A 24,931-nucleotide genomic window follows, 5' to 3' on the forward strand; every position below is an offset into this window, starting at 1 on the left:
TGACACAAGTCATGGGGTGGATAAGACAGGTCATAGTGGCCAGTGGGTGACACAGGTCACAGTGGCCAGTGGGTGACACAGGTCACAGGGGCCAGTGGGTAACACAAGTCACAGTGGCCAGTAGGTGGCACAGGTCACAGTGGGTGACCAGGTCACAGTGGCCAGTGGGTGGCACAGGTCACAGGGGCCAGTGGGTGACACAGGTCACAGTGGCCAGGGGGTGACACAGGTCACCATGGCCAGTGGGTGACACAGGTCACAGTGGCCAGTGGGTGACACAGGTCACAGGGGCCAGTGGGTGACAGCAGGCCACAGGGGCCAGTGGTTGACACAGGTCACAGTGGCCAGTGGGTACAGAGCAACCCACAGTGGCCAGTGGATGACACAGGTCACAGTGGACAGTGGGTGCAGAGCAAGCCCTTCACCAAGGAGCCAAGACCAGACTGCGAGGTGATGTGGACACCACACACCTGGAGGCCAAGGCTGATGTATTTTGAATTTAGGCCCACACAGTGAGACCCTGCCTGAAAAACACAAACATGGAGGGTTCAGCTCAGCCACAGGTTAGACACAGGTGAACCAGGGCTCCTTTCAGACATGCGGACACCTGGGGAACAGGAGGAAATGAAAAGCTAGGTTTTTCCGGGCAGCAGTGGTGCACACCTTTACTCCCAGCGCCTGGGAGGCAGAGGCAGGTCTCTGAGTTAGAGGCCAGCCTGGTTTACAGAGCAAGTTCCAGGATGGCCAAGGCGACACAGAGAAAGCCTGTTTCAAAAAACCAAAACAACATAAAAAGCAAAGAACAAAAAGACAGAAAAGTTAGGTCTCCTCCAAAGGAGGCAGCTGCCTTTTGTGAAGATTACTGCAGGGCCAGGGGAGACGCAGAGCAGGGGCGCTGGGTTCGTGAGGTGAAATGTTGTGCTCAGCTATTTCTTCATAATTAGTGCATTTCGGCAGTAGCTTTTGGATGCACCCACCACTGTCGGTACTAAGTGTGTCGACCTGGCAGCGTGTGCACACACGCTCCACAGAGCAAAGCCACAAGTGTAACCACAGGGAAGACTAAGGTCCCCAGGTGTCTTTGTCTTTTCTTTTACTTTTTGACTGTGGCTGGTCTTGAACTCACAATCTTCCTGCCTGGGCCTTCTGAGTGCTGGGATCACAGGCAGGTATCACTGCCTCCAGCATGGTAGGTGTCCCGCAAGTCACTCATAGATGAGTCACATTTTCACCAGCGGGCTGGGGTGTAGCTCAGTGCTTGACTGGGAAGCACAAAGCCCTGGGTTTGAAACCTAGTATACAAGTCAGAAGTATAATAATATAATAAAGTATCAATGGGGAAACCCCTACAAAAATGAGAGATATTTAAGTAAAACAATGACATGTTTTACCTGTCATGATCTTCTAGTGAATATTTACTTCCTGCAGGCCTGTGGCCACAGGGGTAGGGGTGGGACTCTAATTCTCCCCCTCTGTAAGTCTCTTCCGGCACTTGATGGCTCACGAGGGGTGCAGACACTGAGCTGCTGGCAGAGGACAGGACAGGCAGACACGGCCAACAGGCCACGGGAAGAAGGAAGAAGCCAGTGACACTGTTGTTCCCCCTCTTCTAGGAATTGGCTTGCTAACGACTCACCGTGCACAGTGTGTCCTGTTGTGAGGAAAAGCAGGCGATGTGCACACTGTGTGCCTGTGCGGCCACGGCCATCGACTCTGATGAGGGTGTGAGTGTGAGTGAGCACAGTGTGCACAAGGGCTAGGAGGAGTGAATACACACACAACAGGAAGACAGAGGTGCTGGCACATGCCAAGTGTGGATTAGCACCAGTGACTCGTTTTTATTTTTGTTTTGTCTTGTGTTTTGTAAATTTTAGACTTGTTGTTTTATGTACATGGCAGGTTTGCCTGAACGTATACACAGATGTGCCTGCACCTGCGGGGTGTTGGATCTCCCAGAACTAGTTATAATCGCTGAGTCACCAAGTGGGGGCTGGGACTAAACCCAGCTTCTCTGTAGGAGCCACGACGCAGGCGCCGAGCCACTGCTCCAGTCTCTTGATCTCACTCTGCACAGGCTGGTCTTGAACTCACAGTGTTCCTGCATTAGTCTGCTGGGTTAAAACGTTAGGTGCCAGTCTTGGAACGGTCTTGGTGTAGTGCTTGCCTGGTCTGACGCTCAGCAGCACAGGGCCTGTGCTAATGCAAGCCTGTGTCCCCAGTCCTGGGACGGGGAGGCAGGGGCACCAACTGATTCCTGACTATACAGGGAGTGCTTCTGAGGCTGACCTGAGCTACATGAAACCTTGTCTAAAAAACAAAAACAAGGGGCTGGGGGATAGTTCAGCAGTTAAGAGCACTGACTGCCTTTCCAGAGGACCCGGGTTCAATTCCCAGCACCCACGTGGCAGCTCACAACTGTCTGTAACTCCAGTTCCAGGGGATCCGACACCCTCACACAGGCATACATGTAGGCAAAATACCAATGCACATAAAAATAAACAAATCTTTTAAAAAGCAACAAACAAAACAAAACAAAAAAGGTTAGGTGTTGTAAAGGGCAGCGTTTAAGAGGGCAGGAGCTGATGCTGGGCTGTGATCTGGGGAAAGGCAGCACTAAGACAGAGGGAAAGAGGTGGCGTGGACATCTCCGCCTGACCTGCGTGGCCAGGTCTGTCTGTGGACCCCTCCTCCTCCTCCTCCTCCTCCTCCTCCTCCTCCATTCCCAGGGAAGTGCTCCTTGGCGAGTCTTGGCCTGGACCCTGCAGTAGCGACTGGGATCTGAACTGCAGGCTCTCCTAACCAATAAGCTACCTCCCCAGCCCTTGTTTGCTTTGTCTACAGCCGGGCGTGGCGGCGCACCCTTTAATCCCAGCATTCAGGGGGCCAGAGGCAGGCAGATCACTGTGAGTTCGAGGTCAGCCCGGTCAAGGACAGCCAAGGCTACACAGGGAAATTCTGTCTCAAAAAATTAAAATAAATAAATAAATAAATAAATAATTTAAAGGGTCTTCCACCACAGCCCAGACTGGCCTGGAATTTGTGATGATCTTTCCGACTTAGCCTCTTGAGTGCTAGGATTACAGGGAGGAGCCATTATCCTCAGCTGTCTTGCATAAACAATAAGCCTGGGATTTAAGTACCACTGGCTTCTTGTAGGAAATGAGCAGAGTACCAGCCAGCAGACAGTGCTGCCCTGTGTAGGGACCCCTCCAGGGGGCTGGCCTGGGACCGCCTTGCCTCATTGGACCTCAGCTGCTCCACAACTGCCTCTTCCAGATGTGGCCAGCACAGTGGGTCAAGGGACACCCAGTGCTGAGATGACGCCTGCTCTGTGCCTAAGGCGTCTGGTTGGCTCCATTCCACCACCAGTGGCCTCTGTCCTCGAGCCTCCCTCCCTCTGGCCCCAGGCTTGTTGCGAGCAAGCCAGGAAGCTTTTCTTTTGGCCTCCTTAGCAGAACCATGGCACCACCTTCCCTCCCCATTGGCATGAGCCCAGTTGTGGCCTGGCCCACCATCCTGTTCCCAGATACTTACCTTTAGGGTGGCCCAGCTCAGCGCGGAGTCTGTTCCCCATTTCCAGGAGCTGTTCCCTCTCGAGGCGGAGGCTGAGTATTTTCCTAGTGGCGACCTTTAGTTTCCTTTGCAGATGGGGCACAGATATGGTCTCTGGAGGCTGTTCCTCTTCCTGGGGGAAACTAGGGGAGTCTGTCTGGTCCTCCGTGCCTATGGGTCTCCCGTCAGCCAAGCCCTGTACAGGAGATGGCCATGTTACACACTCTAGAGGGCCTGCTGCAGGAGCCCATGAGGGCGAAGGGAGTCGGTGGGGCAGCGCACTGAACCCTATGGCCCACTGAGCTGCTCACCTACCCTGTCAGAATCACCGTGGCTGCTTGGTCCTTCCAAAAGGAGGACACTAGAGTGACTATTCTCCATGCTTTAACTGGGTTGAGGACAGTATCCAGGCTTTGAGCTACGACTGTCCCAGGAGTGGGGGAGGGCCGCACAGTTCTCGGCCGTCCTGTTCTCCACAGACCACAACCCAGAGCATTCCCTTCCCTTTGTCTCCTGCTGAGAGTCCAGGTGCTGTGTTTTCAAGTGGAACTAGTGAGAACTTACACCCCACTAGCACGGGGCTCCCTGAGGGCCTGGGTGGGCTCTGTTCTGGAAGAAAGAGGAACACAGGGCGCTGTGGCCAGGCCACTTCTCTCTGCTTCTGCCCTGTGGTTTGTGCTGACTGGACCCTCCCAGCATCCTCCCTTGTTGCCCAAGGGCCAGGCATGGCTTTCCTTCTCTTCTTTCACCCCGCTTCTGGCTCGCCCCTTCTTCCACCCGCCTATTTAGTCTCCTTAGGGCCTCCATTCCCTGACACAGGAGGACGGCTGTGATGAGGGCACGGGTAGAGGAGACGCTGGGTCCTGACTTGGGCTGCCTGCTCCTGACAGTTAGGAGGCCATGGTGATCTGCTACAATGCCGAGTGCTTGAGCCCCATGCCCTGGAACATCCTGCGTGCCCTGCTCCGGCCTCCTGGTCCTTGCCAGTGCTGGCAGGTGCTTGTGCCCTCTGGGTGCTACTGTTCCTCGGGTAGCCTGGAGTGTGCGGGTGATTGCACCTGTTCATGACTATATCCAGGTGTTTCTGGTATGTGCTGCAGCCCCCAAGGGACCGAAAGACAACAGAGGCAGGAGCTCTGACCAGGCCAGGCAAGTGCACAGTGCTCTCCGGGAGTATTGCTATAGGCCCAAACACCCCAAATCTCAATGCTTTTCCAGCGTGTGCAATTTGTTCTTGAGTCTCTCCTCAGGTGTGGCCTTCAGAATACAAAGGACCTCACACCCTGCTTACCTGCAGGAAGGGAGGCTAGGGCTAGCCTCGCACCCTAGGAGAGGCGGGCTCACCTGCAGGAGGGGAGGCTAAGGCTAGCCTACCCGAGATTGCTATCATCAAAGCATTGAGGGGGACAAATCATCTCTCTAAACAGGGATCCTTCACTCAAGTGACAACACTGGTGTGGCACAGCAGTCTGATGGTGCCTTGGCCTAGAACGCTTGTGTGGGGTCAGGGAGGCTCGGTATGGCTTGTTCTTGACGGCACACTGGGCCCAGAACCCTTGTGTGGGGTCACGGAGGCTCGGTACAGCCTGTTCTTGCCGGCACACTGGGCCCGGAACCCTTGTGTGGGGTCAGGGAGGGCTCAGTATGGCTTGTTCCTGATGGCACACTGGCCTCAAAGACATGGAATGATTTCCCTGGGCTCAGCTGTTACCATTTTTTACCTCGTTAAAAGTGTTCTGTAAAGTCTTTCCCTTGAAGGAGGATCTTACAACACAAGTCGCATTCAGAGATGCCTTGCGGTAAGCTTGATGGCAGCGCACTCCCACCTATGGCTCCATCTTGGTTTGGTAGCAAGTCTGGACAGCAAAGCATCTGCAGAAATGCCTGGATGACATTCACCAGGCTCAGAGCAGTCCTCCAGACAGCTGTGGTAAAGCCAGTGGGCTCCATGGGCCACAGAGGGCTCTTTCCCAGGCCAGGGTCACAGTTTCCAGGCAGCTAACCCTGTCCACCAGGGAGGGTCCCTCTGGCTACCTCCAGGACAGGACAGGAAGGCTAGAAGTGAGTTGATGAAGGCGGCAGACCTCGGAGCAGAGGATAACCTGGGCCCAAGCCATGACTAAACAGCAAAGCACAACTGAGGGATGGAGGGAGAATCGCACACCCTGTCCACTGCCTGTGTGGCACTTTGCACAGGGACCTGTATGGGCAGTGCCCCTGGGGTCACAATGCTACAGCCCTGGATCGCTCTAGCTGTCCTGGAACTCACTCTGTAGACCAGGCTGGCCTCGAACTCCTAGAGATCCTCCATCCTCTGCCTCCCGAGAGGTGGGATTCAAGGTGCACGCCACCGCGCCTGGCTGAAGACAACAGCTGGAGGGCTGTCTCAGGCCCCGGCCTTGGGAACTGCTACTTCCTGTTCCAGCTCTCTGAACAGGAACCTTTCCCTTAGCCCTGAAGAACAAATGGTGGGGAGGCCGCGCTCAGGCCTGGACACTGAACTTCTGCACGTCCCACAGAGGGCTGTGGCTCACTGCTGACCCTGCTGACCTCACAGTCCCCTGACCATGCTTGGGATCCCTTCCCAGACTCCAGGAGTCCCAGAGCATGAATGATGTGCTCATGGTCTCACCTACAGCTGCAAGTTTCCCAGGCTGTGTGTGTGTGTGTGTGTGTGTGTGTGTGTGTGTGTGTGTGTGTGTGTGTGTGCGCGCACATGCCTGTGTGCACGTGTGCGTTTGTGTGTTTTGTTGATGTTGTCTTGTTTTATTTTATTTTATTTTGAGACAGGGTTTCTCTGTGTAGCCTTGGCTGTCCTGTACTCACTCACTCTGTAGACCAGGGTGGCCTTGAACTCACAGAGATCTGCCTGCCTCTGCCTCCGGAGTGCTGGGATTAAAGGTGTGTGCCACCATGAAATGCCATAATTTGTATTTTATGACAGTGACATCCTGAAGTGACCAGAGGGGCTACTAATCTCTCTGTCCACTGGTTTCTCTGAGGGGACCTTTTCCTTAGCCTCAGCCTGTGCTTTGGTGGAACCCAAAACGGAGTCTTGGGCATGCTCTGCTTAGGCACAGACACGAGTGTCCTTAGGTCTCTCCAATGAAAGGACTTGTTCCCCCTGTGATTCAGGCCCCCTGGGGTGGGAGAGACGCGGTGTGACTGAAGACTAGGGCAGCCTGGTTCTCGTCAAGCCTCTGCCTTGCCGTGTTTACGCACTAGTCTTCCGAGGTAGGAGTCACTTCACACTTCTTTTTTAGCTCTCCCCCCCAACCCCCGCCACACTTTCTTTTTAAAAACTATTTTTATTACATCTGTCTGTCTGTCTGTCTGGGGTGCTGTGCATGTCACTGCGCACACTTGGAGGAGGACAGTTTGTAGAAGTTGGTTCTCTCCTTCTACCATGTGGGTCCCAGAGACTGAACCTGCTGACAAGTCTTGCCAGCTCCCATTTCTTCGTTATCTGTTTGCTTGGCCCACACCACTCAGGATCTGCTACGAATGAGCTGGATTGCAGTCTTCCCCGGCTGAGGTGGTCAGGTGGAGCCCTTTCCAGCTGGCATCTGTGCCCTCCTATACACACATTTGGAAGTGGCAGCTGACCTGCTCGATGAGCCCTGGGGATGAGCTTGCTCAGGGACTTCTGTGCAGCCGCAGGCTCCCTCAGCCCCACCCGTGTCCTGCTGCCTCTTCTGCTTGTCCTTGGGTATAGCCTATGCCGAGGCCAGGAGCTATGTTCCTGTTCCTGTGATATTCTGCCTTAAAGGAACACACTGCCTTAAATGTCACCTGAGTGCCTATGACCTCTGGTGATCAATAGGTTATCATCAGCAACCATGGGTGCCATGGGCCACTGTAGGTCAGCACAGGTGACCATAAGTCACCACAGGTCAATTGGCAGGGAGTGATATCTCAGTCACTCACTGTAGGTTACAGCAGGTCAGTGCAGAGGCAGGTTATAAGAAGACAGCACACATCTCCCCAGGCCACTGAGGTACTGGCAGGGCCTCAGGGGCACAGCGACAGGACCAGGGCCGTCACCCTTCCTATCCATGGTTCCAGTGGGCCTTAGGTGGGAAGGAAGGGCCAAGCGTCACAGCTGAGACTTTTCTGTGGGCTCTGTTTTGGATTTGGGGAGCACTCAGCTGAGCACTGCGCTGAGCAGACATTGGGGGCTTGGTGGTCCCTCCCACCATCAGGCCAGGTCAGTTCACTGCCTTCTTAGCTGTGAGCCCAGGCCCGGCCGTGGAGAGAGATGCGTTCTCTGCAATGTGTTTCCTAAGGAAGGCTTTCCAATCACAGAGGGCATGGGCTCCATTCCAGCAACTGTATGGCCAGCCAAAGAATCTGAGGTGTGAGCCAACCCGCGGAGGAAAAGGTGGGTGAAAAGAGGGGCAGTGTATGGGCAGGTGACCTCTGGGCATGGTCACCTGGCTTCATAACTCAGCGTCTACTGCTTGCCTTCAGCACAGACGCTGCCAGGCCAGCGTGGGAGAAAGTGGTGGCTGTCAAGCATGTCCAGCACTCACCTCTCTCTGCGATTGCTTCCTGTATGCAGGGTCTGCTCGGGGAGGCACCATGCTGAGATGCTTCTTTAGCTCAGCCACCTGCTTCTGCAGCTCCAAAACCTCCAGGTGCACCTGGTCCACGTCACTGGGGAGCTCCTGCTGGACAGTGACCAGCTCCAGGGGTTTGTGGCGCACCTGGGCAATCCGTTCAGAAGGCGATGTTAGGAAGAGGTAGTAGGGCTGCCCTAGGAAGGACAGGAGGGCGAGGTGCAGGGGCGGGGCAGGGCCAAGGGGCCGGCTCCTTTTCTGGCTATACACGACGATCTGTAAACCTGCTGTGTATTCTACTTCTGTGCATCTGTGCTAAATGCTAAGGCTCACAGAGGGAAACTGTTGCATGAAAGTGGGTTACAATCCTCTCCTGGGCCCTACTTCCCAGGAGACATAACTGCCTCCTCGACACTGCCAGTGACTAGGAAGTCCTTTCTATCAAAAGGGCAGATGGGCCGGGTGTGGTGGCGCACGCTTGTAATCCTAGCACTCGGGAGCCAGAGGCAGGTGGATCTCTGTGAGTTCAAAGCCAGCCCGGCCTACGGAGTGAGTTCCAGGACAGCTACGGTTCTGTAGAGAGACCATCTCAAAAGATCAAAAGAGGTGAATACACCCCCCCCCACCATATATTGCTTCTGTTGTTGCTGCTGCTGCTGCTGCTGCTATTTTGAAATGGGGTCTCACGGCCTCAAACTCTCTCCGTAGCCATGGATGACCTAGATCCTCCTGCGTGCTGGGACTCGAGGCGCTCCCCACCACGTCAGGCTTCCCAACGAATCATCTGTGGTCACACATAAGATACACCGACCACTGCACAGCACTACCCTTTGTTCTGAAGGAAACAGAGCAATCGGGAAGACACCCAAGGCCAATGAGGTCGTGCTGGCACCTCTTGGAGCCTGCACCTGTGTCCAACTCTGGCCTGGTTTTCAGTAGGAATGCTTGTACAACCTCAAGTGTCAGGGCTAGCCTCACCTTCTTTTTGAGCTGTGTCACCAGCAAGTTCAAGAGTTGCATTCTGTCTCCGAGTTTTCGGAGTGCCAGTGTAACAGATGCCTGGTCTGTCAGGGCTGCATCTGTAGACAAGAACACTTGCTGTCAGCTTAGATCTCAGAAACAAGCAGTCTCCCTGGGGAGCTGAACCTCCCTTTACAGAGGCCCACTGGAGATGCTAACTGACCTCAAGGTAAATATGTCCATCCTTCAGCCAAAGGGTTGGGTCCCTAGAAAGACCAGAGGTGTGCTGACTGTTCAGCCCAGCCTTATGGAGAGATGAAACCCAGCCTCTCCATGTCAGACCAACTTTCCCACTTAAATACAGGGCCATTTATTTGGAAAGTAAGAAAAAAAAAATGCTCACATAACACCTGGGGCAAAGAAGAAGTGACACTTTATATTCCAATTTATGTTGAGTGGAATTGTAAAAACAGCCTTAAGGAAGTTGTAAAATAATACATGTAAAAATATAATAATAATAAAATAAAATAAAAAATAATAAATGCATGTAAAGCTGTCCTTTCAAGAAAACTCAAGGCCTAGTGGGTCACAGCTATAAATCCCAGCTACTCAGGAGGTGCAGGCAGGAAGATCACTGTCTCAAAGAACCAGATGAATAAGACAAATAGGATAAGAAACTTCATCCCAGAAGCTTTAAAACTTGACGAAATGGATATTTTTAGTATAAGGTAACAAGAAATATATAAAAAGAAAATATACCAGGTGGTGGCGCACGCCTGTAATCCCAGCACTCAGGAGGCAGAGGCAGGTGGATCTCTGTGAGCTTGAGGCCAGCCTGGTCTACACAGTAAGTTTCAGAACAGGGCTACACAGAGAAAGCCTGTCTTAGCGGGGAAAAGAAGAAAATATGAACAGTCCCTTAAATGCAAATATATACATTAAGCTTCAAATCTTCCCAAAGAAAAGCTCTAGGCCCTCATGATTTCAGAGCTGAATTCTACAAATTGTTTAAGAAAAATAAAATGTGTGTCTGATCACCATGTCTCTAAAGCCAGAGAAGGCCTGGTTCCAAACTCTGACCTGAACAAAAAAAAAATCACAGCAGCTCTGGAAGCTCCCTACAAGACACTGGCAAGCCAGGCGCAGCAGCCCATAAGGAAGTGCGCACCATAGAGTCTGGGCTCCTTTCCAGGAGAAGGTGGTGTGACAGAGACAGAGTGTGTGTTCCACCCCACTCTGTTCACTGACTATAATGGCGCACAGAGTGCTGGAAGGGTCAGAGAGGGCCCTGGATGGCCCATGTGAGCTCCTGCCTCCCTTCCCTCAGGTCCTGCAGCTCAAACGCGCTCCCTCATGAAGGATGGGAAGAGCAGGCCCGAGGGAAGCCTGTTCCAGGAAAGATGCCTGTCCCACCTCACCACTGCATAGGCTCTGCATCCTAGCTGTCACCTCACCACTGCACAGGCTCTGCATCCTAGCTGTCACCTCACCACTGCACAGGCTCTGCATCCTAGCTGCCTCCTCACCACCTGCACAGGCTCTGCATCCTAGCTGTCACCTCACCACTGCACAGGCTGCATCCTAGCTGCCTCCTCACCACCTGCACAGGCTCTGCATCCTAGCTGTCACCTCACCACTGCACAGGCTCTGCATCCTAGCTGTCACCTCACCACTGCACAGGCTGCATCCTAGCTGTCACCTCACCACCTGCACAGGCTCTGCATCCTAGCTGTCACCTTGACACTGCACAGGCTCTGCATCCTAGCTGTCACCTCACCACTGCACAGGCTGCATCCTAGCTGTCACCTCACCACTGCACAGGCTCTGCATCCTAGCTGTCACCTCACCACTGCACAGGCTGCATCCTAGCTGTCACCTCACCACTGCACAGGCTCTGCATCCTAGCTGCCTCCTCACCACTGCACAGGCTCTGCATCCTAGCTGTCACCTCACCACTGCACAGGCTCTGCATCCTAGCTGTCACCTCACCACTGCACAGGCTGCATCCTAGCTGTCACCTCACCACTGCACAGGCTCTGCATCCTAGCTGTCACCTCACCACTGCACAGGCTGCATCCTAGCTGCCTCCTCACCACCTGCACAGGCTCTGCATCCTAGCTGTCACCTCACCACTGCACAGGCTCTGCATCCTAGCTGCCTCCTCACCACTGCACAGGCTCTGCATCCTAGCTGTCACCTCACCACTGCACAGGCTCTGCATCCTAGCTGCCTCCTCACCACTGCACAGGCTGCATCCTAGCTGTCACCTCACCACCTGCACAGGCTCTGCATCCTAGCTGTCACCTCACCACTGCACAGGCTGCATCCTAGCTGCCTCCTCACCACCTGCACAGGCTCTGCATCCTAGCTGCCTCCTCACCACTGCACAGGCTCTGCATCCTAGCTGTCACCTCACCACTGCACAGGCTGCATCCTAGCTGCCTCCTCACCACCTGCACAGGCTCTGCATCCTAGCTGTCACCTCACCACTGCACAGGCTCTGCATCCTAGCTGCCTCCTCACCACTGCACAGGCTCTGCATCCTAGCTGTCACTTCACCACTGCACAGGCTGCATCCTAGCTGCCTCCTCACCACCTGCACAGGCTCTGCATCCTAGCTGTCACCTCACCACCTGCACAGGCTGCATCCTAGCTGCCTCCTCACCACTGCACAGGCTCTGCATCCTAGCTGCCTCCTCACCACTGCACAGGCTCTGCATCCTAGCTGTCACCTCACCACTGCACAGGCTCTGCATCCTAGCTGCCTCCTCACCACTGCACAGGCTGCATCCTAGCTGTCACCTCACCACCTGCACAGGCTGCATCCTAGCTGTCACCTCACCACTGCACAGGCTCTGCATCCTAGCTGCCTCCTCACCACTGCACAGGCTCTGCATCCTAGCTGTCACCTCACCACTGCACAGGCTCTGCATCCTAGCTGCCTCCTCACCACTGCACAGGCTGCATCCTAGCTGTCACCTCACCACCTGCACAGGCTCTGCATCCTAGCTGTCACCTCACCACTGCACAGGCTGCATCCTAGCTGCCTCCTCACCACCTGCACAGGCTCTGCATCCTAGCTGTCACCTCACCACTGCACAGGCTGCATCCTAGCTGCCTCCTCACCACCTGCACAGGCTCTGCATCCTAGCTGTCACCTCACCACTGCACAGGCTCTGCATCCTAGCTGCCTCCTCACCACTGCACAGGCTCTGCATCCTAGCTGCCACCTCACCACTGCACAGGCTCTGCATCCTAGCTGCCTCCTCACCACTGCACAGGCTCTGCATCCTAGCTGTCACCTCACCACTGCACAGGCTGCATCCTAGCTGTCACCTCACCACTGCACAGGCTCTGCATCCTAGCTGCCTCCTCACCACTGCACAGGCTCTGCATCCTAGCTGTCACCTCACCACTGCACAGGCTGCATCCTAGCTGTCACCTCACCACTGCACAGGCTCTGCATCCTAGCTGTCACCTCACCACTGCACAGGCTCTGCATCCTAGCTGTCACCTCACCACTGCACAGGCTCTGCATCCTAGCTGCCTCCTCACCACTGCACAGGCTGCATCCTAGCTGCCTCCTCACCACTGCACAGGCTCTGCATCCTAGCTGCCTCCTCACCACTGCACAGGCTCTGCATCCTAGCTGCCTCCTCACCACTGCACAAGCTCTCCATCCTAACTGCCACTTCACCACTGCAGAGGCTCTGCACCGAGGATGCGGCACTCCTGGGAAGGCCTGTGGGGAGAACCTCGTGGGGAGCCCTGCGGGACCAAGGACAATAAGTGTGTGACTTGGCAGTGCGGGTGCTGCTCCAGCACTGGAGCATTTCCCTGTGAGGGTTTGAATAGAATGCCCCTCATCAGCGCAGGTGCTGAGACACTTGGGCCTCAGGTGGTCGCACTGTTTATCGAGGTTTAGGGGGTGTGGCTTTGGTGGAGGACCACCATTACCCTCTGCAACTGTAAGCCAGAATAAATGCTTTTTTCTGTAAGTTCTGGTTCATGGTGTTTTTTTCACAGCAACAGAAAAGTAACTAATATGATCACTGTGACAGCCAAAGCCAGGACAGGATGTCCATGTTCAGTGGGGACTGCAGATTCACACGGAACACGGTATGCCACACAACTTGCAGGACGGCTGGCCAGGAGGACGGGTTCTGTACGTTGAGGGGCTCTTCTGCGTGAAGCCCAAGCCCTGGGGAGCCTGGCACTGTTCACTCAAACAGAATTTAGGCCAAAAGATACCAGGCAAGGGCACACGTGTCACATACCGCCACTTACACAGAGAACAAACGCCCACCTCACACTGGGGACTTTCAGCAAGCTCCTGGCTCTGAAACAGGGTGCCTGACACTGTGTAGCTGTGCATGCATTTGGAAGACTGTCCCAGGCACTGCAGCTTCCACACAGCCGGGGCTCCTGGGACAGAGCATAAGGTTCAGGCTGTCCAGGGCTCTCACCAGTGGCTTCTGCAGAACTGGGTGCACCGAGGCGTGGAGCAGCGGTGGTCGAGACCGTCTTCACCGGCTCTTCCATGCCCTGCAGCTGTTCTTCTAGTGTCTCAAGTTTATGTTTTAGGCTTTGCATTTCTGCTTCAAGGGCCAGAACATAATCTGCCAAAACACCAGGGAACAACACGACATACACTCACCCGCACACTTAGGCCGCTTCCTGCTGCCGCAGCTGCGTGTCTCACGAGCTTTCCCCTGTCCGAGCTCTCTCCGCCCAACTCTCAGAACCCACCTTTGCTTCTCAGCTTAGCCTCCATGCCCTCTGGGAAGGCTTTGGGACCATGAATGAAAACTTGCCTGCCTCCACCCCCATAAGCTCTATGCATGGAGGGGAAAGACTCCCACATCAGGGACAGGCCCCTTAGAAGCAGTCATGGCGCCTGCTAAGGACAAGGCATAGGTGGGACTGCCAATCAGATCCACCATAGGATGCTCCTCCCGAGGAAGGCCTAGCCAGCAACCCTCCGAGCAACGTGTGCCCTGCACCGTTTCCCCGTGTCACCAGCGCAGCCCTCAAGCCTCTCTCCTGGAGGACGAGCAGCTGCTGTGCTCCGTGGTGATGCGCTAGGGTCTGCCAGGGTCCTCTCCGTTCTGTGCTGCCCCGTGTTCCCAGCCTCTACGCCTCCTGACTCTTGGTCTCCATTTCTCCCTGCTCACCTGGAGGGGCTGAATCTCCTCCAGCCTTGGGGTCAGGGTCTGCATCTGAACCCTCTTCTGCTTGAGCAGAGGGGAGACGGCCACTCAGCATTTCCATCTCGCGCCTCATCTGTGAAACAGCGCTCCGTAGACCTGCGTTCTGCTCCTGCAGCCTCTGGATCTCACTGGACAGAACGCCTTCCCTCGTGCCCCCTTCATGCTGCTGTGCACACACATGGGGGGACCGTGGGTAGAGAAGAGCACCTGTGCCCCACCTCACCTGGGCCGTCCCTGTCCTCCAGAACTGCAATGGGCTGAGGGACAATATCCTCTGAGTCTAACAGCCACCGTTTTTATCAGAAAAGCTGATATTTGCAAGAGAGCCTCAAGACCAGGCTTGTTGACTGCTGACGCTTCCTCAGAGGCAGGAATTAAGAGGGTCACTGGGCCCTCACGGGACACTCTGGCTGCTCCTTCCTGCTTCTCTCACTCAGGAGTGTGCAGTCTTGCCTAGGTCTGGGGACATGTCAGAGAATATACAGACTATGGGATGTTAACTGAAGGCAGGGCCTCTACCTGCACAGCAATGGGACAGCCACTGTCGCCACTCACACACCACTGCTAAGAGAGCCAGCTGGACTTTGGCAGCCCTCTGGTTGCCATCCAGCATGGGATGAAGGGAGCGCGCTGGTTCAAGCTTCCCCAGAGGCAGCGCCTCCTAACCCAGAGGCACACACACCTTGAGGGGATGGAGATTTGTGAGGCCAAGTTGCTCAGGAGTTGGAGTCACAGAGTCAGAGAAGGGTCATGGGGATGAGGGAGGAGAAGGGTTTTGGGGAGCTCTACAGGTGAGTGATTCTTCAGTCACGTGCCTGTGTTTAGTGCATCAAAGGCTCTATGAATTTTTGTTATTTAAAAAAAAAAAGATTTGTTTTTTTTTCAAGATAGGGTTACTCTGTGTAGCGTTGGCTGTCTTGGACCTCTCTTTGTAGACCAGGCTGACCTCGAACTCAGAGATGCACCTGCCTCTGCCTCCCTGAGTGCTGGGATTAAAGGCGTGCACCACCACTGCCTGGCCAAGATTTATTTATTTTTATTTTATGTGCATTGGTGTTTTGCCTGCAGGTATGTCTGTGTGAGGGTATCGGACCCTCTGGAACTGGAGTTACAGACAGTTGTGAGCTGCCATGTAGGTGCTAGGAATTGAACCCAGGTCCTCTGGAGGACTAGGCAGTGCTCTTAACCGCTGAGCTACCCTCTAGCCCCAGCTCTGTGAATTTTGTGCAGTTTTAGAACAATAAGACAATTCACTGGGAAGCAGGGAGAAGAGCAGGAGCTACAAATGCAACTGGTCAGGTGAACAGCGCTCCTGAGGCCTGGGGACAACCTGGGGCGCAGGCAAACTGACACTCAGAACAAGAAGGGGAGGGATGGAGAGACGGCTCAAAGGTTAAAGACACTGGCTGCTCCTTCAGAGGTCCTGAGTTCAATTCCCAGCAACCACATGGTGGCTCACAACCATCTATAATGTGATCTGGTGCCCTCTAGCCTTCAGGTAGACATGCAGGCAGAGCACTGTACACATAATAATAAATAAATCTTTAAAAAAAAAAAAAAGAACAAGAAAAGGGAAGCCCCGTGCACCCAGGGGCATCACAGAGTGCTTGCTTCATCAGTACAAACCGAGGCTGGAGTCTGACCTGTTACCAGCTCCTCTGGTCATGAGCCAAGCAAGGCCCAGCACAGGAGATCCGAGCCGGTCTTCTGAGGAAGAGACACAAACGTGTCTGCAGCACGTTTTTAAACAGATTCATGTATTTGTATGTTATGTGTGTGAGTGTTTTGACTGCAAATATGTACATACACCACATATATGCACTACCCACAGAGGCCAGAAGAGGGTGCTGAATACCAGGAACTGGAGTTGCCACATGGTGCTGGGAACTGACCCCAGGTCACCTGCAAGAGCAGCAAGAGCAAGTGCTCTTACCTGTTGAGCCATCTCTCCAACCTCCCTCACCCCCACCCAGCCGCAGCATTAAGCCATGCTTGTAAAGAACCTGGTAAGAAGTGATCCAGCAAAGTAAAGCATGTCATGTGGCATTCCCATTTGGATTGTTTCTGGGGAGTCTCTGTGAGGTAGGAATATTTGAACTTCCTAGCGAAATGCTCAGCAGCACCTCAGACACTGCCCTCCCCTCCCCCACTGTCTGTCCCCGGCACGTCTACTTCCCACACGTGTGGATTTAGGGAAAGTGCCGCTAGGGAGTGACAAGTGCAGACTTCCTAAGGCTGAGAGGAGCTAAGCTGGGTCTGTTTTGGCCACAGCCACCCTGCTCCACCCAGTTAAGAGCACTGTCTGCTCCTCCAGAGGTCCTGAGTTCAATTCCTGGCAATCCCACGGTGGCTCACAACCATCTGCAATGTGATCTGATGCCTTTTTCTGGCATGCAGGTGTACATCCAGATAGACCATGCATACTTAAAAAAAAAGTCCATTCTCTATGTGTGTGTTTGTGTGTGTACACACCACAGCCTGCACATGGAGTCAGAGGACAACTTCTGAGAGTTGGTCCTCTCCTTCCAACGGCCCTGGGGGTCAAGATCAGGTCTTCAGGCTTAGCAGCACCCTCACCCACCGAGCCATCTCACCAGCCCAGCTGCAGCTTTACATGTTTTATTTACCTTTTTTAAAAAATGTGTATTGGTGTTTTGTCACCATGTATGTCTGTGTGAGAAAGTCAAATTTTAGAATTACAGACAGTTGTGAGCTGCCATGTGGATGCTGGGTTTGAACCTGGGTGCTCTGGAGGAGCAGTCAGTGCCCTTAAAAACTGAGCCATCTCTCCAGACCGCCCCACACACCATATCTGTTTAAGTTTCTCTAAGTTGTTTTTACTCCTAGAATAAAACCATCATTTCTCTCCACCTCAGCCCTAGCTTGCCAATGCTTTTCTTCAGGCAGCTGACTGGGTGTGTAGCCTGTGGGTGATAACCTTCCTGTCCCACCTCCTCTGAGCTCACAACAGCTCTCACACTGGACAGGAGGGGCCGTTGCAGTTTTCTATAATACTCAGCCTCCCCTTTAGTGTGACTGTGGTGATGGACAGCACAGCAGCCAGGCCAGGAAACCTGGGGAGGGTCTGTGGGAAGGAGAGGTGACAGTGACACACCAGGAGAGCCTGGTCATCCTGTGCTACCTCACATCTGTAACACAAGTTGGCTAAGACCTCTTCTGGTCTGCCTGGCTACATCTCCTCCTTCTTGGGGCCTCCAAGGTGACAAGTCTGGAGCACAAGGGCCAGGCCGCCCTTCTGACCTGCGTAGATAAGTAACTTAAGTTCCCACGTAACAGGTGCCAGATGGGAGCCTGTAAAATGAATGTACCGCATACAGCAAATCCCAGTCAGTGGAGGCAGCCTGTGGCAAGTTTGGTGTCAGCCTCTTGCACAGCACAGACACCTAAGCAACCCAGAGCTAGTCCCTAGGTGCTCCTAACAGGGCCTGCCAAAGGGTCCCGCTTAGTGACCCTCAGGCAGCATCCCCTAGGAGAGCAGGCTGGGCAGCCCTCATATTTAGCTCAAAGTTTTCCACAATGCTGCCCATAAGGGCTGGTATGGGCCTCTCTCTGCCGAGCTCTGGCCCATCGCTGTCCCCTAAAGCTGTGCCTAGGCTTGTGGGAATCATACTGGTCACTTTGGGTGTTGGGACCTCAGCCAGATCCCTTATCTAAGATCAAGGGTGCTCTTAAGGAGGTGGGTGTGTGTGGACTGTCCCTGACTATAGAACACACTTCTCAAGTTTGTTTACTTAACAAAGAAACCAGCCAACTGATAGGCCTTGCTGACCTGCTTAGCTGGCACTTGGAGACAAATGTCTTCTTTTGATTGCTAGCCTAGGGGAAAAGTACAAGAAAGCTTCCAGTAGGAAACCATTGACAAAAATAAGTACCTTTTCTTCTGTCTTGTGTGTACAGTTTTTCTTGTGCTCAGATTGGGGAGCACTTCACATAGAAGCTCAGGAACGCCTGGAGGGTGAAGGGCCCATGGGTACCAAAGGCCATCTACCCCTCGTCCTCCTTTGGTTCTTGAACTCTCTCTATCTACCTGTGCTGAAATATGACCACAACTGCTAGGGTGTGTCCTCAGTGCTCAACCCCTGGGGCAGCCTGCCTCATAGTCCTAAGAGAGGTCGGAACTATCTTCAACCAACTTCCCTGTTATGGGCCAAGTTTGGGAACTGCAGAGTGTTGGGAGTTCAGAGGAGAAATGTTTTCTTGGCAAGCTGCTGCTGAGATCCCGTATGCCCTAGCCTGCCCCACAGCCTGGCTTCAGGCCAGCACCGGGGCCGTGCTGGGTACAGTTACTTCCAGGGTAGACACTGTCGCCCCCTTGTGCCTCCTTTTTGTGATCCTGGAACTTGTCCTTCAAGGGAATGACAAGCCTGCGGCAGGCTTCCCTCAGAGACATTGCTACCTCAGAGACCTGATGAGCAATTTTTCCTAAAAGGGACAGATGTTTGGCTACAGGGGGAAAAAAAGGACCATGTGCTGACTAGTTTTATGTCATCTTGACACAAGCTAAAGTTATCTGAGAGAAGGGAAAGCCTCCAAGCCAGCCATGGTGCCGCACGCCTGTAATCCCAGCACTCGGGAGGCAGAGGCAGGAGGACCTGTGTGAGTTCGAGGTCAGCCTGGTCTACAAAGCGAGTCCAAGACAGCCAAGGCTACACAGGGAAATGCTGTCTCAAAAAACAAAAAACAAACAAAAAGTTCAGTTTGATTTTGATAGCCTTATGTAGTCCATGCTGGGCTAGCCTTGAACTCACAATTTTCTTCCTTCAGCGGCTTGAGTACTGAAATCACAAGTGTCCCAGCAATCCTGCCTAAATCTTAAATATTGTGTGTGTGTGTGTGTGTGTGTGTGTGCATTCTATGCAGTGTGTGTCACGTGTCACTGTGTGGAGTGAAGACGGCCCTGCATAACCCAGCTCCTTAAGCTTTGTACAGCAAGCACTTTACGCACTGAACCTCTCCCCATCCCTTCACACAGCCTTATTTTGGGGTTTGAGACAGGTTTCAATGTGTAGCTCAGGCTCGCCTAGAATTCACCGTGTAGACCAGGATGGCCCCAAACTCACAGAGTTCTGCTGGGACTAAAGGGAGGCAGCGCCATGCCTGGCCCTTGAAATATACTTAACCACAGCTGGGCTCTGCACCGTGCAATAGAGGGGCTCTTGCCCACCTGGTCGTCCATGGCAACAAGAGGACTGAGTCAGCGAGGAGAGACACGCAGTAGATTCACTATTCAGGATGCTAGGACCTTCATTTTTATCACATTGGGATGTGAGTGCACCTCATTAAAGAAAAGAAGCAATACCATTGGAGGCCCAGGATAATGCTCTTCCCAGATTCCCCCGGTCCAAGGCTGCCTCTAGGCCTTCTGGCCACCACCTTGAGCCCTCTGCCTAGGAGTTGGTTCTGCAATAGCTCAGGGAGGCTGGTTTCCATGGTGGCAGTGGCTGCCTCTAAGAGGAAGTGAGCTGGACCCAATGCAGTGCCTTGGTGGGTACAGAAAGGCACTGGCTGGACAAGCCTAGTCTTCTAAGTTGCTCCCTGAAGCCCACATAAGGTGGAAGGAGAGAAGCAACGCCGCACAGGTGGCGTGTCCTCTGGCCGTCTCATGTGCGTTGTGGCACATACGTGACCCCACCAACAATAACAACAACAAATATGACTTAGGAGACTGAGTTGGCAAACCTGTGGTCTAGGGACAAGGTGACACAATGGACAGACAACCAGATCAGTAGTGACGCGATGTCGCCACCTAGTGGCGAGGAGAGCCTGGGCCTTTCCTTGGTGCTCTTTGCATGCAGTTTTAGATCGTGACATGCTGAAGAGCAGAGCAGACTACACACCAGCACGTCCACTGTCACACTGTAAAGTCTTGGACTTGCCCTCGGCGGAGTACCTGTCACTGAGAGACGCTGGACTAAGAAGGCCTGAACTGACCTCGTGACACTGCCGTCCCTCGTCAAGCCAGCAGGGGCTCACCTGTGCCTCCTGTCCAGGGAGGAACCCGTGTGTCCGCAGAGTTTCCACAGCCTGGTCTCGCTCCAGTGACACAGCCTCCAGCAGCGTCTCCTGTTTACGCAGGGCCCTCTCTGTCTCCTGGAGCTTAGCAGCAACCTGAGAAAATGTCCATCTGTGGGCAGTGCTGGTCTTCAGAGACCAGACTTCCTTCTGCTTAAAAAGTAGACACAGGAGCAACTACAGCTACACTCAGAATGCTAGGGCTGCCCTCCAATGGTGGGGGAGGACTTCGCTGTCCAGCTATGGTGGACAGGTTTGCCCTGGCCAGGCAGGGGCCATCCCAGTGGGTTGGGGCCATCTCAGCATTCCCAGAACCACGCCGCTGTCAGGAGGAAGAGGCCCTAAACACGTTTGGGGATAGGGCAGGGCCCGAGCTTGCCGCACCATACTGTGTACACTCCGTGCCCAGTGCACACTCCACACTCTGTGCTCAGCGCACACTCCACACTCCATGCCCAGCGCACACCCCGTGCCCAGTGCACACTCCACACTCTGTGCTCAGCGCACACTCCACACTCCATGCCCAGCGCACACCCCGTGCCCAGTGCACACTCCACACTCCATGCCCAGTGCACACTCCACACTCCATGCCCAGCACACACTCCACACTCCATGCCCAGTGCACACTCCACACTCCATGCTCAGCGCACACTCCACACTCCATGCCCATTGCACACTCCACACTCCATGCCCAGTGCACACTCCACACTCCATGCCCAGTGCACACTCCACACTCCGTGCCCAGCGCACACTCCACACTCCACGCCCAGCGCACACTCCACACTCCATGCCCAGCGCACACTCCACACTCCGTGCCCAGTGCACACTCCACACTCCATGCCCAGCGCACACTCCACACTCCATGCCCAGCGCACACTCCACACTCCGTGCCCAGTGCACACTCCACACTCCATGCCCAGCGCACACTCCACACTCCATGCCCAGCGCACACTCCACACTCCATGCCCAGTGCACACTCCACACTCCGTGCCCAGTGCACACTCCACACTCCATGCCCAGCGCACACTCCACACTCCGTGCCCAGTGCACACTCCACACTCCATGCCCAGTGCACACTCCACACTCCATGCCCAGTGCACACTCCACACTCCATGCCCAGCGCACACTCCACACTCCGTGCCCAGTGCACACTCCACACTCCACGCCCAGTGCACACTCCATGCCCAGCGCACACTCCACACTCCATGCTCAGCGCACACTCCACACTCCACGCCCAGTGCACACTCCACACTCCATGCCCAGCGCACACTCCACACTCCATGCTCAGCGCACACTCCACACTCCATGCCCAGTGCACACTCCATACTCCATGCCCAGTGCACACTCCACACTCCACGCCCAGTGCACACTCCATGCCCAGCGCACACTCCACACTCCATGCTCAGCGCACACTCCACACTCCACGCCCAGTGCACACTCCACACTCCATGCCCAGTGCACACTCCACACTCCACGCCCAGTGCACACTCCATGCTCAGCGCACACTCCACACTCCATGCCCAGCGCACACTCCACACTCCACGCCCAGTGCACACTCCATGCCCAGCGCACACTCCACACTCCATGCCCAGCGCACACTCCACACTCCATGCTCAGCGCACACTCCACACTCCATGCCCAGCGCACACTCCACACTCCACGCCCAGTGCACACTCCATGCCCAGCGCACACTCCACACTCCATGCCCAGCGCACACTCCACACTCCATGCTCAGCGCACACTCCACACTCCATGCTCAGCGCACACTCCACACTCCATGCCCAGCGCACACTCCACACTCCATGCCCAGTGCACACTCCACACTCCATGCTCAGCGCACACTCCACACTCCATGCCCAGCGCACACTCCACACTCCATGCTCAGCGCACACTCCACACTCCACGCCCAGTGCACACTCCATGCCCAGCGCACACTCCACACTCCATGCTCAGCGCACACTCCACACTCCACGCCCAGTGCACACTCCACACTCCATGCCCAGCGCACACTCCACACTCCATGCTCAGCGCACACTCCACACTCCATGCCCAGCGCACACTCCACACTCCACGCCCAGCGCACACTCCACACTCCGTGCCCAGTGCACACTCCACACTCCATGCCCAGCGCACACTCCACACTCCATGCTCAGCGCACACTCCACACTCCATGCCCAGCGCACACTCCACACTCCATGCTCAGCGCACACTCCACACTCCACGCCCAGTGCACACTCCACACTCCATGCCCAGCGCACACTCCACACTCCATGCTCAGCGCACACTCCACACTCCGTGCCCAGTGCACACTCCACACTCCATGCCCAGTGCACACTCCACACTCCACGCCCAGTGCACACTCCACACTCCACGCCCAGCGCACACTCCACACTCCACGCCCAGTGCACACTCCACACTCCATGCCCAGCGCACACTCCACACTCCACGCCCAGCGCACACTCCACACTCCGTGCCCAGCGCACACTCCACACTCCATGCCCAGCGCACACTCCACACTCCATGCCCAGCGCACACTCCACACTCCATGCCCAGCGCACACTCCACACTCCACGCCCAGCGCACACTCCACACTCCATGCCCAGCGCACACTCCACACTCCATGCCCAGCGCACACTCCACACTCCATGCCCAGCGCACACTCCACACTCCATGCCCAGCGCACACTCCACACTCCATGCCCAGCGCACACTCCACACTCCATGCCCAGTGCACACTCCACACTCCATGCCCAGTGCACACTCCACACTCCATGCCCAGTGCACACTCCACACTCAGCGCACACTCCACACTCCATGCCCAGCGCACACTCCACACTCCACGCCCAGTGCACACTCCACACTCCACGCCCAGTGCACACTCCACACTCCACGCCCAGTGCACACTCCACACTCCATGCCCAGCGCACACTCCACACTCCATGCCCAGCGCACACTCCACACTCCATGCCCAGCGCACACTCCACACTCCATGCCCAGTGCACACTCCACACTCAGCGCACACTCCACACTCCATGCCCAGCGCACACTCCTCACTCCACGCCCAGTGCACACTCCACACTCCACGCCCAGTGCACACTCCACACTCCACGCCCAGTGCACACTCCACACTCCATGCCCAGCGCACACTCCACACTCCATGCCCAGCGCACACTCCACACTCCATGCCCAGTGCACACTCCACACTCCATGCCCAGCGCACACTCCACACTCCATGCCCAGTGCACACTCCACACTCCATGCCCAGCGCACACTCCACACTCCATGCCCAGCGCACACTCCACACTCCATGCCCAGTGCACACTCCACACTCCATGCCCAGCGCACACTCCACACTCCACGCCCAGTGCACACTCCACACTCCACGCCCAGCGCACACTCCACACTCCACGCCCAGTGCACACTCCACACTCCACGCCCAGTGCACACTCCACACTCCACGCCCAGTGCACACTCCACACTCCACGCCCAGTGCACACTCCACACTCCACCCCCAGTGCACACTCCACACTCCATGCCCAGCGCACACTCCACACTCCATGCCCAGCGCACACTCCACACTCCATGCCCAGCGCACACTCCACACTCCACGCCCAGTGCACACTCCACACTCCATGCCCAGTGCACACTCCACACTCCACGCCCAGTGCACACTCCACACTCCATGCCCAGCGCACACTCCACACTCCATGCCCAGTGCACACTCCACACTCCATGCCCAGTGCACACTCCACACTCCATGCCCAGCGCACACTCCACACTCCATGCCCAGTGCACACTCCACACTCCATGCCCAGTGCACACTCCATGCCCAGTGCACACGCCATGCCCAGTGCACACTCCACACTCCATGCCCAGTGCACACTCCATGCCCAGTGCACACTCCACACTCCATGCCCAGTGCACACTCCACACTCCATGCCCAGTGCACACTCCATGCCCAGTGCACACTCCATGCCCAGTGCACACTCCACACTCCATGCCCAGTGCACACTCCACACTCCATGCCCAGCGCACACTCCACACTCCATGCCCAGTGCACACTCCACACTCCATGCCCAGCGCACACTCCACACTCCATGCCCAGTGCACACTCCACACTCCATGCCCAGTGCACACTCCACACTCCATGCCCAGTGCACACTCCACACTCCATGCCCAGCGCACACTCCACACTCCATGCCCAGCGCACACTCCATGCCCAGTGCACACTCCACACTCCATGCCCAGCGCACACTCCATGCCCAGTGCACACTCCACACTCCATGCCCAGTGCACACTCCATGCCCAGTGCACACTCCATGCCCAGTGCACACTCCACACTCCATGCCCAGTGCACACTCCATGCCCAGTGCACACTCCACACTCCATGCCCAGTGCACACTCCACACTCCATGCCCAGTGCACACTCCATGCCCAGTGCACACTCCATGCCCAGTGCACACTCCACACTCCATGCCCAGTGCACACTCCATGCCCAGTGCACACTCCATGCCCAGTGCACACTCCACACTCCATGCCCAGTGCACACTCCATGCCCAGTGCACACTCCACACTCCATGCCCAGTGCACACTCCACACTCCATGCCCAGTGCACACT

The 24,931-nt window shown here is 55.4% G+C and overlaps 1 protein-coding gene and 1 long non-coding RNA gene across 6 annotated transcripts in view; one reads left to right on the forward strand and one right to left on the reverse strand.

Moving 5' to 3' along the window:
- Positions 1–24,931, reverse strand: part of CCDC57 (coiled-coil domain containing 57) — a 102,876-nt gene that overhangs the window by 44,759 nt on the left and 33,186 nt on the right. For 3 of the 5 annotated variants that reach the window (XM_084751657.1, XM_084751658.1, XM_084751660.1), the window contains exons 10-15: positions 20,276–20,410; positions 14,246–14,447; positions 13,538–13,690; positions 9,090–9,190; positions 8,085–8,258; positions 3,535–3,748 (exon numbers count right to left, since the gene is read on the reverse strand). In XM_084751657.1, the coding sequence (XP_084607783.1) occupies positions 3,535–3,748; positions 8,085–8,258; positions 9,090–9,190; positions 13,538–13,690; positions 14,246–14,447; positions 20,276–20,410 (979 nt within the window). Of the gene's footprint in view, positions 1–1,391; positions 1,652–3,534; positions 3,749–8,084; positions 8,259–9,089; positions 9,191–13,537; positions 13,691–14,245; positions 14,448–20,275; positions 20,411–24,931 lie in introns of all 5 variants that reach the window. The other 2 variants (XM_084751661.1, XM_084751659.1) reach the window with 2 other exon arrangements.
- LOC311580249 lies at positions 6,849–8,952 on the forward strand. Its single transcript, XR_014773404.1, has 4 exons — positions 6,849–7,933; positions 8,114–8,294; positions 8,560–8,717; positions 8,820–8,952. It is a non-coding gene; the product is annotated as an uncharacterized lncRNA (long non-coding RNA).

The sequence above is a fragment of the Acomys minous genome, assembly GCF_964271855.1.
Source record: "Acomys minous genome assembly, chromosome: 12".
In the NCBI taxonomy this organism is placed as follows: Eukaryota; Metazoa; Chordata; class Mammalia; order Rodentia; family Muridae; genus Acomys; species Acomys minous.